The sequence below is a fragment of the Bubalus bubalis genome, chromosome X (assembly GCF_019923935.1).
Source record: "Bubalus bubalis isolate 160015118507 breed Murrah chromosome X, NDDB_SH_1, whole genome shotgun sequence".
Taxonomy (NCBI): Eukaryota; Metazoa; Chordata; class Mammalia; order Artiodactyla; family Bovidae; genus Bubalus; species Bubalus bubalis.
In genome coordinates this window covers 128,179,836-128,195,717 of record NC_059181.1, presented here as the reverse complement: position 1 = coordinate 128,195,717, position 15,882 = coordinate 128,179,836, and the positions used below count along the sequence as shown (strand labels likewise).

Genomic DNA, 15,882 nt, shown 5'->3' with positions numbered 1-15,882 from the left:
AATGGGAATATTGTTAACACTTTCAAGTAATTTTTTTTAATGAAGCAGAGCATATAAAACACCCAGGAAAAGCTTAGCAGATCTAAGTAACATACTTAGTTTTGATTTTTTTTTTAAATATAGAACTGAAATTGAGTCTTTTTCCCTAACAAACGTGATACACAATTCCTTTCCGACCAAGTTTAATAGAGAGTATAGATGTCGATTTTTTCCCCAACAATCTAGATAGATAATGCCCGTTCCCACAAAGTTTACTAAGTATGCATGAACATGCTAACCCAAGAGCATCTCTTTCACTTACTAGTTACTTCATTAATGCCTCAGTGCCTCTGTTTCCTCGTCTGTAATATGGGAACGTTGATAACACTTTCCCCGTAGATTTTTTTAACTAAATTAAGAAGAGCATGTAAAACACTGAGTACACTGCTTCATAGATCTAAGCAACATATTCTGTTTTTTTAATAGATAGGAAATTGAGTTTTATTTCCCTGACAATCTATGTAATAATGCCCTTTCCACAAAGTTTATTAAGTATACATAAATTTACTGACCAAAAAGTATCTCCTTCACTTACTATTAAGTTCTTTAATACCTCTGTGCCTCAGTTTCCTCATCTATAAAATGGGAATGTTGATAACATCTTCATAGATTTTCTTTTCTACTAAATGGAGCCAATCATGTAAAACACTAAGGACGTGGCTTTGATCTAAGTAACATACTTGATTGTGTTGTTTTATTCAATACAGAATATTGAAAACAAGTTTTCCCCCAAGAATCTAGATAGATAATGCCCTTTCCCACAATGTTTATTAAGGATAGATTAATACGCTTTCCAAAAAGCATCTCTTTCACCAACTTGTAACTTTAATAATGCCTGTTTCTCAGTTTCCTCATTTGTAAATTGGGAATGTTGATAACACCTTCCTCGTAGATTTTCTTTTTTTTAATTAAATGAAGCAGATCATGTAAAACACCCATGACATTGCTTAGTAGAGCTATGTGAAATACTTAATTCTTTTATAATAGATAGAATTCAAATCGAGTTTTTATCCCCCAAAATCTAGATAGGCAACTCAACCTTGAAGAGTGGGGCAGGGGGCCATTCCTTTGACTGTGAAGGTAACTGTGGACCTCTGCATACCAGGCTGCACTCAGCTCCCCACCTCTGGCTGCAGGCACCCTACAATGGGGCATGTTTGCCCTTTATTGGGCCTGTGTTCTAGATCAGGAAGAGTTTCCATCTCCCCCCTCGCTGCCCTTCTCTCCTGCACCTCATCTCCCTCCCCTCCCTTCTCCCTACTCCATCCTTCCCCTCCCCTCCCCTCCCGCTCTGTTTCTCCTCTAACTTCTGGAATTCGCTTTCTCCACTGAGCAGTGCGAAATGAAAGGCAGGCCAGACTGAGGGTTTTATGGTTGTACAAGAGGTGTTTACAGGTGTCTTAGGGCATGTGAATATCCTGGATATTAAGAATAGCTCCTACCTATGAGTGCTGTGCTTGATGTTGTATTTGATTTATCCTATTTCTACCTGCCCCCTCATCATTATCATCATCCACCCCCCCTTTTAAAAGAAGTCAAACCAGGGTGGAATCGCTCAATGTCACTAACCGACAAGCTCTGTGCTGCCCTGAGGATGAAGTGGTTCCACTCACTGCGCTTTCACATGTGGCCCCTCTTCTACCAGTGGGCTGGAATAGAGAAGCAGGAGTAGGTAGACAGAGCCCAGGCTGCTCTATCAGCCAGCCTGCCTTTGAGGGCGACGGGGATTTGATCAGACAGCCTCTTAGGTACCTTTATCCTGGAGGACATTAATCATTGTTGTCATTTATCAACATTAATTCTGTTGATAAATTCTTTAAACCTCTCTCCTTTTTTTTTCTTCTGCCATGCTGCATGGCATGTGGGATCTTAGTTTTCCCCACCAGGGATTGAACCAGTGTTCCCTGTAGTGGAAGTGCAGAGCTTAACCACTGAATTGCCAAGGAAGTCCCTCAACTATTTCATTCTTAATGACAGGTGCAGGTGTGGAGGAGAGGAGGTGACATTTGTGTGCCCATCACTAATGTGCTCTTTGGAAGCTTGTCTTTGGGAGGAGCAGTTCGTTATATTGTGGGCAGTAACACTTTGGCATTGAAGATTTCCAATAAAACTTTATTTATATTTTATGTAGAAGAAAACAAGAAAAAAGAAGTCTGGTCATTCAAAAGAACGATCCAAGGAAAGGAGGAAGAAAAAGTCATCTAAAAGAAACACAAGAAGCACTGTGCCGACAGTGACAGCGACTCTGATTCTGACACAGACTCCGTGGTAAGAAAGCCAATATCATTAGCCCGCCTTGCTTTCAAGTTCTACTTCTTGAAAGCTGATATTAGAAGAAGGTACTTAATAATAGCCAAGACTATTTTTTTAATAGCCAAGAGTTTGGAACACTCACTGACTTAGTGTCAGGGACCCTGCTGGGTGCCTGATATGCACTATTGCTCTTTAATCCACACAGGCACTGTAGGACGCATCTTCAAGTTGGGGAGACAGAGGACCCGAGCAGGTTAAAATTACCGCCTGCACCCACGGTCACACAGCTGGGACTCTTAGCCAAGCGATGTGACTCCAGGGTGGTTGTGTGTAGCTGCACAAGGCCTGTGGCAGAGAACCAAGTTGGGGTCAGTCTGTGAGACATGAGGTGCCAAACCAGGCCATAGGGGGCTGCATCAGCCCAGTGGAGTGGCTCTTCTGTGAGATTCTCACACTCAGTGGGCAGCTTTGTGCGATCCTCAAAGAGGCACAAGGTAGGGGACCCTTCAGGCCAGCCGTGGATTTCTAGAAGACACTTCCTGTGGGGCTGCATCACAACAAAGCCCCCTTTTTATGCCCTCCTCTGGCTGGTGATTGACAGAGGGTACCTCCTCTGGGGACACATTACAGGCAGGCCCCCTTCCTCTGATGTCACCTTTCTTCCTCCCTGCTGGAAGACTGAGCTTTCCTGAAGCACAGATCTGAGCATGGAAGTCCCTGCTTAAAATCCTTCCAGAGCTCTCCTTGGCTTCAGGGTAAAGTCAGATCCCTGTGGATCGGTGGATCTCTCATCACACATACACTTTCGCTTTCCTGCAGCGTCCTGTGCGGCCTCAGAGTGACTTTCATCCCCTCATATTGCACGTCCTTTCTCCTGAGTCTGCCATGTGGTACAGACTCCAGCTGCCTACAGTCCAATCTCTCCTTGCATGTGGCTTGCCGTACTCGCTGCATAGATGGACATGCATTACTCTTGTAATAAAGCTGACTTTAGAAAGAACGAGCTTAAGAGTCACCTTTCCATGGTCAACCATTCCTTACCCACCCTCCCGAAATCAGCCTGAAGGTGAGACTCCTCTTGTGCCCTGGGCACCCCTCCCTCCCCACATCCCTGTCACTCAGATGCTACTGACCCCTTTCCCTCTGTCTCCTCCACTAGACTGAGCTCCTGGAAAGCATCCTCCCAAACACACACATCACGAAGATACTCAAAACATCCAGAAAAGTGAAGGGAGTAGTGTCATTAATGCCATATACAGTGCTTGTCACTCACTCAGGTGTAACATATGTTAGCCCTTTGACATTTGCTTCAGATAGGGATCTTTTGTTGTCATTGAGCTATTCCAGGTAAAATACATTAAGTATTTCTGTATGCAACTCATTAAAAAAGGAAGTTTTCTTAAATGCAATACCATTATCTCACTCAATAAATTAATAATTCCTTATATCATCTAATACCCAGTGTAACTGTAATTTCTGTGCTTCTAATTCCTACAACAGTTCATGACATAAATGTCCCAATGAATGAATCTATGTTATATACCAAATGCGACAGCAAAATTATGTCTACCTGGTCAAAGATATTAATGTTTTAGGGCTAAGCATTTTATCAATTTTAATGTGTTTTACTTTTCATATGAAGATACAAAAGGAAGGGGGAAAAAAGCCCAGCAAAAGGAAAGGAAACACAAATGACCAGGTTTTTTTCTTTAATTTTTATTATGGAAAAGGTCACATATATACACAAGTATAGAGAACAGTGTAATGATCTCTCATTTACAAACCAACTTGAAGAATCATCAACTGATGGGAAGTTGCCACCACCCCCATTTATTCTGAAACAAAACCCAGGGGTCATTTCATGTACAAACAAATCAGCATGTTTCTCTAAAAGAGAGACATTCTTTTTTCAACATAACCGTATTACCATTACTGTGCCCAAAAATTTGACAGTAATTCTTCAGTTCATTTTTTTGTTTGTTTGTTTGTTTGTAGCCTGGGAGTTTCACATGAGGAAGACAGCATGAAGAAAGCCAAGGTCTCATCGCGTCTTTTCAATGATCCATTCATGTGGAATATTAAGCAAGGCCTCCCTCTTGCTTCCAGCAGCACTCAACTGAAAGGTTTCCTTTTAGTGTTTAGTCCTCAGGAACTGGGTTCCTCTCAAGGATTCTGAATGAGACAGAATACATTTGAAGGCATGATTGTCACTCCTGAGCCGGGGATGACAATAATATGGCTCCTGTGGTGGGGGCAGGGGAGAAAAGGGAGAAGAGCCCTTCTGGACTTGATGGAGTCTCCTGTGTTTCCTTTGGGCCAGAATGGTTTGTTCCCCTCTATCCTCCACAAAAAGGGAGAGCAGTGAACAGAATGTGGAGCATCTAGAACAAAAGTAGGGGAATGTTCGGATGCTGCCTTCCCAGAAAGGCCTATGAACAGTAGTTTCTTAGGAAGATTCCTTTAGTGTCCAGGCTCGTGCCTGAACTCCTCATCATGAATGGAGCTTGGCCACGTTTTGAGGCACACCGTTCTGTCACCGAGACTTTCCCCACCGCATCTTTCACCTGTATGTGCCTGAGAAGTGCAGGGCCCAGTGAATGTGACTCAGGGATGTCACCTCATGAAAAGGGACCAGCTTGACATTCCTTACGAATTCTCTTTTTTTTTAGACCACAGTTTGATTTATTTACTTTTGGCGGGGCTTGGTCTTCATTGCTTCCCATGGACTTTCTCTAGGTGCAGCAGGCAGGGGCTGCTCTCTCGTTGTGGTGTGGAGGCTTCTCCTATGGTGGCTTCTAACGGTGGCGCACGGGCTCTCGGGCATGCAGGCTGCAGTAGTTGCAGCCCTCAGGCTCGGTCGTTGCAGCACATGGGACTTGTTACTCTGCAGCACGTGGGATCTTCCCAGACGGGGGATCGAACCCATGTACCCTGCAATGACAGGCCAATTCTTAACCAAATTTTATTTTATTTTTAAACTTTACATAATTGTATTAGTTTTGCCAAATATCAAAATGAATCCGCCACAGGTATACATGTGTTCCCCATCCTGAACCCTCCTCCCTCCTCCCTCCCCATTCCATCCCTCTGGGTCGTCCCAGTGCACCAGCCCCAAGCATCCAGTATCGTGGACCCTCTTTTTCTCAATGAGTCTGGCTAAAGGTTTTATCTATTTTATTTACCTTTTCAAAGAATCAACTCTTATTTGCATTGCTATTTTATATATTTTAGAGTCTATTTCATTTATTTCTTCTCTGATCTTTATGATTTCTTCCCTTGTACTAACTTGGGGTTTTGTTTGTTCTCCTTTTTCTACTTCCTTTAGGTGTGCGGTTAGGTTGCTTATGTGAGATTTTTCTTTTTCCTGAGGTAAGCTTAAAGTACTACAAACCTTCCTCTTAAAACTGCTTTGACTGCATCCCATAGATTTTGGATTATTGTGTTTTCATTTTCACTGTCTCCAGGTATTTATTTATTTCATCTTTGATTTCTTCGATGACTCATTGGTTATTCAGTAGTATTTGGTTTAGCCTCCACGTGTATGTGGTTTTTTGAAGTTTTTTTTTTTTTTTCTTGTAGTTGATTTCTAGTCTCACAGCATTGTAGTTGGAAAAGATGCTTGATATGATTCCAATTTCTTAAGTTTATTGAGACTTTTTTTGTGGAGAATATTCTGTGTGCCCTTGGGAATGTGTATTCTGCTGCTTTTGGATGGGATGCTCTATCAGTCCATTAAGTCTAACATGTCACTGGAGGTCAGTGTTTCCTTATTGATTTTCTGTCTGGATGATCTGTCCATGGATGTAAGTGGGGTGTCAAAGTTCTGAATATGATGCTTACTGTCAGTTTCTCCTTTATGTTTTTTCGTATGTACTGTATGTATTTTAGGTGCTCTTATGTTGGCTGCCTATATATTTACAGTTGTTACATCTTCTTGAGTTGATTCCATGTTCATTATGTAATGTCTTTCTTTGTCTCTTGTTATGGCCTCTGTTTTTAAAGACTAGTTTATCTGATACAAGTGTTGCTACCCCAGCTTTCTTTTGATTTACGTTTGCTTTGGATACCTTTTTCTCTCCTCTCACTTTCTGAGTCTTTAGATCTGAAGGGAGATTCCTGTAGGCAGCATGTATGCGGGTTTTGTTTCTGTGTACAGTCAGCCACTCTGTTTCTTTCAATTGAAGCATTTATTCCATTTATATTTAAAGTAATTACTGGTAGGTGTATGTTTACTGCCATTTTGTTAATTCTTTTCTTTTTGTTCTTTTCTTCTTCTTTGCTCTCTTCCTTTGTGATTTGATGGCTTTCTTTAGTGTTATGTTTGGATTCCTTTCTCTTTTGTTGTATGTGTGTCCATTATAGATTTTTGGTTTGTGGTTACCATGAAGTTTATATAGATAGCAGTGTATTTGGTTATACTTACATATACATATGTTTGTATATGTATTCTTTTTCAGATTCTTTCCATTATAGTTTATTAAAAGATATTACATAAACTTCCGTGTGCTATACAGTAAATCCTTGTTGTTTATCTATTTTATATATGGTAGTGTGCATCTGTTAATCTCATACTCCCAATTTATTCCCCCTCCTCGGCAACCATAAATTTGTTATCTACATCTGTGTATCTGTTTCTGCTTTGTAAAAAAGTTCATTTGTACTGTTTTTTTGATTCCACATATAACTGATAGCATATAAAGTTTGTCTTTGTCGGAATTAATTCACTTAGTGTAATACTCTCCTGGTCCATCCACATGGTTACAAACGGCAGAATTCCATTCTTTTTATGGCTGAGTAATATTGCATTGTATATACACACCACATCTTTATCCATTCATCTGTTGGTGGACCCTAAGGTTGCTTCCATGTTTTAGCTATTGTAAACAGTGCCACTATGAACACTGGTGTACGTGTATCTTTTCTAATTAGAATTTTGCTGTTTTCTAGATATATATCCAGATGTGAGATGAGCAGTGTTGAGAATCTTTTCGTGGGCCTGTTGGCCATCTACATGTCTTCTTTGAAGAAATGTCTGGGCTTAATTTCCAAAATGCCTCATACAAATTAACAACAACAGCAACAATAAAAACCCAACCCAATCAAAACATGGGCAGAAGACCAAAACAGAGATTTCTCCAAAGAAGACGTGTGTGTGTGTGTGTATGTGTGTGTGTGTGTGTGCATGTGCATGCATGTGCTCAGTCGTGTCCGACTCTTTGTGACCCCATGGATTCTTGGCTGGGAAATTCCATGGACAGAGAAGCCTGATGGGCTACAGCCCATACATTCACAAAGAGTCGGACACAACTGAGCACACATATGCACACACACACAAACACACACATCTTCTTTAGAGAAATGTCTATTTAGATCCTCTCATTTTTTGATTGGGTTGCTTTTGTTGTTGTTGTTGTTATTGATTTGTATGAGCTATTTGCATATTTTAAAAATTCAGCTCATGTCGATTGCATCCTTAGTAAATATTTTCTTCCAGTTTGTAAACCTATGGACTTTTCATTTTCTTTATGCCTTCTTTTTCTGTGCAAAAGCTTATAACTTTGCTTTTTATTCTTTTCTTATTTGTGTTAATAGCCTTTTCTTTTTTGCTTAGAGAAGTTCCTTTAACATTTCTTGTAAAGCATGTTTTGTGTTGAACACTTAGCGTTTGCCTGTCTCTAAAAGTCTTTATCTCTTCTTCAACTCTGAATGATAGCTTTTCCAGGTAGAGTATTCTTTGCTGTAGATTTTTCCCCTTTGATCACATTAAATATACTCTGTCACTTCCTCTGGTCATCAGAGCTATATGCTCCAGGGGTGTTTTCTATATGGGCTGCATGAGCCCTTCTGTTGTGGTGGGCTGAGGACCATGGGTGGACCCCTGGTCTGTTGGTTACCAGGCATTGCCTAGTGCATAGGCTGCTGGCCCACCGGTGTTTGGGGCTGGGTCCTGGGACCTCTGGTGGGCAAGTGTGGTTCTTGGGTGACTGGGGACTCAGAAGCTCCTATGGCAAATGACTTGTTGGTGAGTGAGGCTGTGTCCCATGTTGGCTAGCTGCTTGGCTTGGGGTGTGCCAGGACTGGTGCCAATAGACTGGTGGGCAGGGCTGGGTACTAATAAGCTGGAGGGAGGATTCTGAAATGGCGCTTGCCAGCAGCAGAGTCCTCACGGTAGAACAAGCACCCTAAAATGGCTGCTGCCAGCGTCGTTGTCCACAGGGTGAGCTGTAGCTGTTTCCTGCCTTTTGAGGAGATTCTCCAGATCAACAGATAGGTCTGCTTAAGGCTCCTTGCAAATCATTTCTTCTGCCCTGGGTCCCGGTGCATGTGAGATTTTGGGTGCACCCTTTCAGGGTTATAAGGGGGTCCACCCCTGGAGGAGGGCATTGCAACCCACTCCAGTATTCTTGCCTGGATAATCCCCATGGACAGAGGAGCCTGGTGGACTACAGTCCATGGGGACACAAAGAGTTGGACACAACTGAGTGACTAAGCACACAAGGGGATCCAAGTATACTAAATTATTTAAAATATTTTAATCCAGGCATCAGCTCTTTCTGCAAGGAGTGAATTTACAAGTATTCAGCCATTTGCATAAGGGAATAATTCACCTCAGAACACAGCATATGAGCAACTAATGTGTGTTTAGTTTAGCTGAGACTGATGGGGAGGGGGATAGCTTAAAGTTCCAAGTGCCCGATCTTCCTGCTGTTTTTATGTGTTTGGTAGAGCAATGCAGAAGATGCAAGAGATGTGGGTTTGATCCCTGTCGGGAATATCTCCCGGAGTAGGAAATGGCAACCTGCTTGAGTATTCTTGCCTGGAAAATACCATGGACAGAGGAGCCTGGCAGGCTGCAGTCCATAGGGTCGCCCAGAGTCGGACAGACTGAAGTCACTAAGCAGCAGCGGTATAAACCTCTCTGATCTGCAGTCCGGTACTAAGGCTGTGTCCAGGGCTTCAACTCCACTGGTGTCAGCAGACGAGCCACAGAGTCCCTGGGCCCCCACGACCAAACCTCACTGGCAACACCAGCTCCGTCTCTAGAACCGTCACAGCAGTCCCTGGGGACAGCTTTTATTTACAAACCCAGCCCGTGCCTATTGATTATTTACTGTGCACCAGAGACCGGTCATTCAAAATGGGTCCCGTTCCTCTCAGTATGATTTTAAAAGGCACCCACTTTATCATGTGCTCAACTTCCCCCATCACGAAGGTGCGCCTGCCTAGTGAGTGGCGTTAGTGGCACGAATAGTAATAGGTGGGAGGAGAGACAAGGCGAGAAGCCAGTCCAGAGCCAGGCACATCATCAGTGCTCACTTGCTGGGGGTGGGGGGTGGGGGGGGTGATGGGAGGGCCTTTAAGTAAATGTCCTAAAAAATTTTAACCAGAAGGAAATAGCTTCTTCTCCTGGTGTAGTTTCCCATCTTCAAGTCACCAAGATTTCTCTGCTCCATTTTTTCCTGTCTGACATTAACTGGTCCATGTACTAACCCAGCCCCCTTTTTCTCTCTGATTGGAGGTGTGGTTTAAGCATAGAAGGGCCAAGTGGAGGAAATGCCAGAGGTTCAGGGATGCTCCACCTCTGCTCCCGGTCCACCATGTGGTCAGCAACTGGGGTGGACCCTGCAACACCGTCCTCATTCAGGAGCCGGATTGGGTCTGAGTCCTTCTGGAGCTGAAGCCCCTGGAGCTGATGCCCCTGGGGCCGAAGCCCCTGGAGCTGATGCCAAGGCTGCCCTTGCTGCCATGCTACCTTCCCCCTCCATTTCTGCCTCCTCTGCCCTGGATTCTTCCACCCTTCATTCACTCTAGCTGGGCTCACGTGGCCTGGCCTGGTCCCCTACCACTGGTGGCCTTTCTGTAGCCCCATTTCCTCTTGAACGGTCTCCGTGACAGCTTCTTCCAAAGTGCCTTTGAGCCAGATTGAAGTTCTGATACCTCACCACCAAGCACACTTCCCCCAGTGCCTGTCAAGTGTGTTAAATACAAGAGCCAAGACGTTGTCCCACTATTTTAGGGCACATTTTCTGTATTTCCAATCAAGTTGTGAATTCTCTGCATATTTGTTCTGTGTGTCACATGGGGTTATTGCATCTGATGGAAACTGCTGAGCCACAGTCACCATCAGTAGGCCACGCACATCTCCAAAGTTTCCCAGGTGCCCAGGAGGGGTGTACAGAGACCCATCTGTTCTCTTCCACCCTCATCCTCCCCCCACCCTGCCCCACTGGGACCACCGAGATATGGAAGACAAGTGGCGTGAATCTCCAAGGGAGGAGAGTCTCCAAGGCTTTATGGAGGAGAGGGAGCTGGGCATTCAACGGATTCTCTTATAGTTCTGCTCACTGCTTTCCCTTTTGTGGAGGGGATGCGGGGTGGGGGTGAGAGTCCTGGCTCTTCAGAGGAAACGTAAGAGGAGGCTCTGTCTAGGCCAATGTGAGAACCTTTTCCCTTCCTCCCCTTCCCTTCTCAAAGAGGTGGAAACCATAGCCCTCCTTCCTCAGCTCAGAGGCCTTCAGATGTATTTTGTCACCTACAACCTCCTGGGGAGAACCTGGGTTCTGCTAATTCAGCACTGCAAAGGAGGCTCTTGGTTGAGTGCTGCCTGAAGACATGAGGAGTGGTTCGTGAGCACTGATGCAGGATCAGCTCAGTTCAGTCGCTCAGTGTCTGACTCTTTTTGACCCCAGGGACTGGAGCATGCCAGGCTTCCCTGTTCATCGCCAACTCCCAGAGCTTGCTCAAACTCCTGTCCATTGATTTGCTGATGCCATCTAACCATCTCATCCTCTGTCGTCCCCTTCCCCACCTGCCTTCAATCTTTCTCAGCATCTGGGTCTTTTCAAATGAGTCACTTCATATCAGTTGGCCAAAGTATTGGAGTTTCAGCTTCAGCATCAGTCCTTCCAATGAATATTCAGGACTGATTTCCTTTAGGATTGACTGATTTGTTCTCCTTGCAGCCCAAGGAACTCTCAAGAGTCTTCTCCAACACCACAGTTCAAAAGCATCAATTCTTCAGCACTCAGCTTTCTTTATAGTCCAACTCTCACATCCATACATGACTACTGAAAAAGCATAGCTTTTCGTATCTATTTGCCTAGATAGACCTTTGTTGGCAAAATAATGTCTATGCTTTTTAACATGCTGTCTAAGTTGGTCATAGTTTTTCTTCCACGGAGCAAGCGTCTTTTAATTTTATGGCAGCAATCACCATCTGCAGTGATTTTGGAGCCTCCCAAAATATGTCTGTCACTGTTTCCACTGTTTCCCCATCTAATTGCCATGAAGTGATGGGACCAGATGCCATAATCTTAGTTTTCTGAATGTTGAGTTTTAAGGCAGGTTTTTCACTCTCCTCTTTCACTTGCATCAAGAGGCTCTTTAGTTCTTCTTTGATTTCTGCCATAAAGGGTGGTGTCATCTGCATATCTGAGGTTATTGATAATTTTGCCTGAAATCTTGATTCCAGCTTGTGCTTCATCCAGCCCAGCATTTCATATCATATACTATGCATATAAGTTAAATAAGCAGGGTGACAATATACAGCCTTGACATACTCCTTTCCTGATTTGGAACCAGTCTGTTGTTCCATGTCCGGTTCCAATTGTTGCTTCTTGACCTGCATACAGATTTCTCAGGAGGCAGGTCTGGTAGTCTGGTATTCTAATCTCTTTAAGAATTTTCCACACTTTGTGTGATCGACATAGTCAAAGGCTTTGGCTTAGTCAATAAAGCAGAAGTAGATGTTTTTCTGGAACTTGCTTGCTTTTTTGATGATCCAACGGATGTTGGCAATTTAATCCCTGGTTCCTCTGCCTTTTCTAAATCCAGCTTCAACATCTGGGAGTTTATTGTTGACGTACTGTTGAAGCCTATTTTAGAGAATTTTGAGCATTACTTTGCTATTGCATGAGATGAGTGCAATTGTGCGGTAGTTTGAACATTCTTTGGCATTACTTTTCTTTGGAACTGGAATGAAAACTGGCTTTTTCCAGTCCTGTGGCCACTGCTGAGTTTTCCAAATTTGCTGGCATATTGAGTGCAACCCTTTCACAGCACCATCTTTTAAATTTGAAATATCTCAACTGGAATTCCATCACCTCCACTAGCTTTGTTCATAGTGATGCTTTCTAAGGCCCACTTGATTTCACCTTCCAGGATGTCTGGCTCTAGGTCAGTGATCACACCATCGTGATTATCTGGGTTGTGAAGATCTTTTTTGTACAGTTCTTCTGTGTATTCTTGCCACCTCTTCTTAATATCTTCTGCTTCTGTTAAGTCCATACCATTTCTGTCCTTTATTGAGCCCATCTTTGCATGAAATGTTGCTTGGTATCTCTAATTTTCTTGAAGAGATCTCTAGTCTTTCCCATTCTGTTGTTTTCCTCTATTTCTTTGCATTGATCGCTGAGGAAGGCTTTCTTATCTCTCCTTGCTATTCTTTGGAACTCTGCATTCAGATGGATATATCTTTCCTTTTCTCCTTTGCCTTTTGCTTCTCTTCTTTTCTCAGCTATTTGTAAGGCCTCATCAGACAACCATTTTGCCTTTCTGCATTTCTTTTTCTTGGGGATGGTCTTGATCACTGCCTCCTGTACAATGTCATGAACCTCCGTCCATAGTTCATCAGGCACTGTATCTATCAGATCTAATTCCTTGAATCTACTTGTCACTTCCACTGTATAATTGTAAGGGATTTGATTTAGGTCATACGTGAATGGTCTGGTGGTTTTCCCCACTTTGTTCAATTTAAGTCTGAATTTTGCAATAAGGAGTACATGATCTGAGCCACAGTCTGCTCCTGGTCTTGTTTTTGCTGGATAATCATGTTATTTAAAAGAAGCAGGAAGACTTTGCTTTTGTTTGTGTTGCCTTCTTCAAATGGAATTCCCAGGTAGAAAACCTCTAGGAAAGGCTGTGTGAGGAAAAGAAGGCCCTCAGCCAAGTTCCTATTGTAGCTGGTGGTTGGGGTGGAGGAGGGCGTCATTTGCTAGCAGAGGAAGAGTCTTCTTGGGTTGTCTATCCCAGAGGGAAGGACTGAAGAACTGGTAGGGAATGCATCCAGGCACCAAACCTTAGGGAACTGGCTCTCCCCAGCCCTTGGCCAAGGCGATTCGTCCAAAGAGAACTGCAGTAAATTCTGGCTCTAAAAATAAGAGCATTGGGATTCCCTCGTAGTTCAGTGGCTGGGACTCTGCACTCCCAATGCTGGGGCCTGGGTTCTAACCCTGGTCAAGGAGCTGGATCTCACATGCAGCAGCTAAGAGTTCACATGCTGCAACTAAAGACCCCACATACCGCAACGGAGATGGAAGATCTCTCCTGCTGCAACAAAGACCCAGTGAGGAAAAACAAATAAAATATTTTTAAAAAGCCAAAACACTTGTCTCTTACCCCCATTCCCCATGTCCATTTCTAGGCTTCCTCCCCCCCATGCCCTGTCAACCCCTTACCCGTGGAAGCCAGGCCAACATCCAAATAAAGAACTGCTGGGTTAGAGTGTCAAAAAAAAAAAAAAAAAAAAAAGCCAAAACAGATTATTTCTTCTCTTAAAACAAGTAACAACACTGTGATGGTATCATGGGTTTGTATATATGTCCAAACTCGTCAAAATGTATACATTAAATATGTGCATTTTTGTATGTTAAGTAACAAGAAGCTGAAATACATAGAACAACAATAAAGTTTTTGGTCGGTCAGTAAGTTTGGTAAGCTCTGGCACATTACTCATATAGTATCTTACTCCTTCAAAGAATGACCCACTTGTTCATTTGGTCATTGTGTCTTGACTTTTGGTAAAAGGATGGCTTTTGATGAATTGACTTGGAGCCAAATCCAAGACGTCTAAGGCCAAGCCAATGAGGCAGGGTGTTTATTTACGGAAAGATCCTATTTAGAACTCCCTTGTGGAGCCCCGTGCTCCAACATGAGAAGGAAAAGGATGCCATTTTATTCTCACATATGAGTGAGGAAAATCATTCTTTATTCTCTCTCCTAAGGGCCTTTCCCAGGTGACGCTAGTGGCAAAGAATTCTGGAAACATAAGAGACTGGGGTTCCATCCCTGGCTCAGGAAGATCCCCTGGAGGAAGGCATGGCAACCCACTCCAGTATTCTTGCCTGGAGAATCCCATGGACAGAGGAGCCTGCTGGGCTACAGTCCACGGCGTCACAGAGAGTTGGACACGACTGAATTGACTTAGCACAGCAGCATGCCCTGTCCTTTCCTAGTTCCTTTCCTCCCTTTACCTTCCCGATGAGAGGCTATTTGGGTGTGAAAGGTCAAGAGCATGGTCAAGTTTGGGGTCTGGGTGATGAATGAGGAGAACCACTGCAGATGACTTTTGAGGAGCCCTCCCTTACTAACCCTCAATACCTTAGTGAAAGTAGGATGTATGGAGAGAGGTAATACCATATATAAAATAGATAGCCAATGGGAAATTGCTGTATGACTCAGGGAATTCAAACAGGGGCATTGTAACAACCTAGAGGGGTGGGATGGGGAGGGAGGTGGGAGGGAGATTCAGAGGGAGGGGACATATGTACACCTATGGCTGATTCATGTTGATGTTGGGCAGAAACCAACAGAATCCTGTAAAGCAATTATCCTTCAATGAAAAATAAATAAATAAATACCTGAGTGGCCATCCAACCTGCAAGCAGCTGCGGCAAAAGCCTCAGAAGAAGTTTATGACTCCCTGTTCCCCAGGATTTTTAGAAGGAAAGTTTGAGTGCTGCTATGGCAACAGCTGAGCTATTTCAAATCCTGAAGATGATGCCATGAAAGTGTGCACTCAATACGCCAGCAAATTTGGAAAATTGAGCAGTGGCCACAGGACTGGAAAGGGTCAGGTTTCATTCCAATACCACACAATTGCACTCATCTCACATGCTAGCAAAGTAATGCTCAATATTCTCCAAGCTAGGCTTCAACAGTATGTGAACCAAGAACCTCCAGACCTTCAAACCGGATTTAGAAAAGGCAGAGGAACTAGAGATCAAATTTCCGACATCCATTGGTTATTCCTAAATTCTGAGATCAGGGCCTCTGGCTGTGCTTGATGGTTTATTTTTTTTTCCTTTTCTTATCTTTCTTTGGCCACACATGGCACTCAGGATCTTAGCTCCCCAACCAGGAATGAACCTGTGCCCCCTGCAGTGGAAGTGCAGAGTCTTAACCACTGGACCACCAGGAAAGACCTTTGACAGTTTCTTTTAAAAAATATCTTTTATCAAACACAGATGAGAGACAATATACAGTAATGGTTTTCAGCAGAGTCAGGAGTAATTTACAAAACATTTCTTTTTTGTTAATTTCCTTGCTTCCAAAATGGGGAAAATGACAATGCCTACTGCATATGATTTTTGTGAGGATTAAATCAGGTAATTCATTGAAAGTTTGAGAATAGTATATGGTACATGGTAATCTTTCTCTATAAGCTTTAGATATTATTTCTCTTAAAATATTAGTAGGAAGAGGAGAATGACAAGGTCTTAATTGGTAAAATGAAAAGATTATGACTTCTGTCCACACCCAGTTTTATTTTACTAATATTACTAGTCTATGAAATCTCCAAGGTTTGGAGCC

The 15,882-nt window shown here is 43.2% G+C and overlaps 1 protein-coding gene across 3 annotated transcripts in view; it reads left to right on the top strand.

Moving 5' to 3' along the window:
• LOC123331736 (AP-3 complex subunit delta-1) overlaps positions 1-14,355 on the top strand; it is a 31,936-nt gene extending 17,581 nt beyond the window's left edge. The window contains exons 2-4 of one of the 3 annotated variants that reach the window (XM_044936664.2): positions 2,171-2,307; positions 4,288-4,330; positions 5,618-6,957. In XM_044936664.2, the coding sequence (XP_044792599.1) occupies positions 2,171-2,307; positions 4,288-4,330; positions 5,618-5,629 (192 nt within the window). In that variant the 3' untranslated portion in view covers positions 5,630-6,957. Of the gene's footprint in view, positions 1-2,170; positions 2,308-4,287; positions 5,271-5,617; positions 6,958-14,294 lie in introns of those variants that run through there. The other 2 variants (XM_044936665.1, XM_044936662.2) reach the window with 2 other exon arrangements.
• The last annotated feature ends 1,527 nt before the right edge of the window (positions 14,356-15,882 follow it).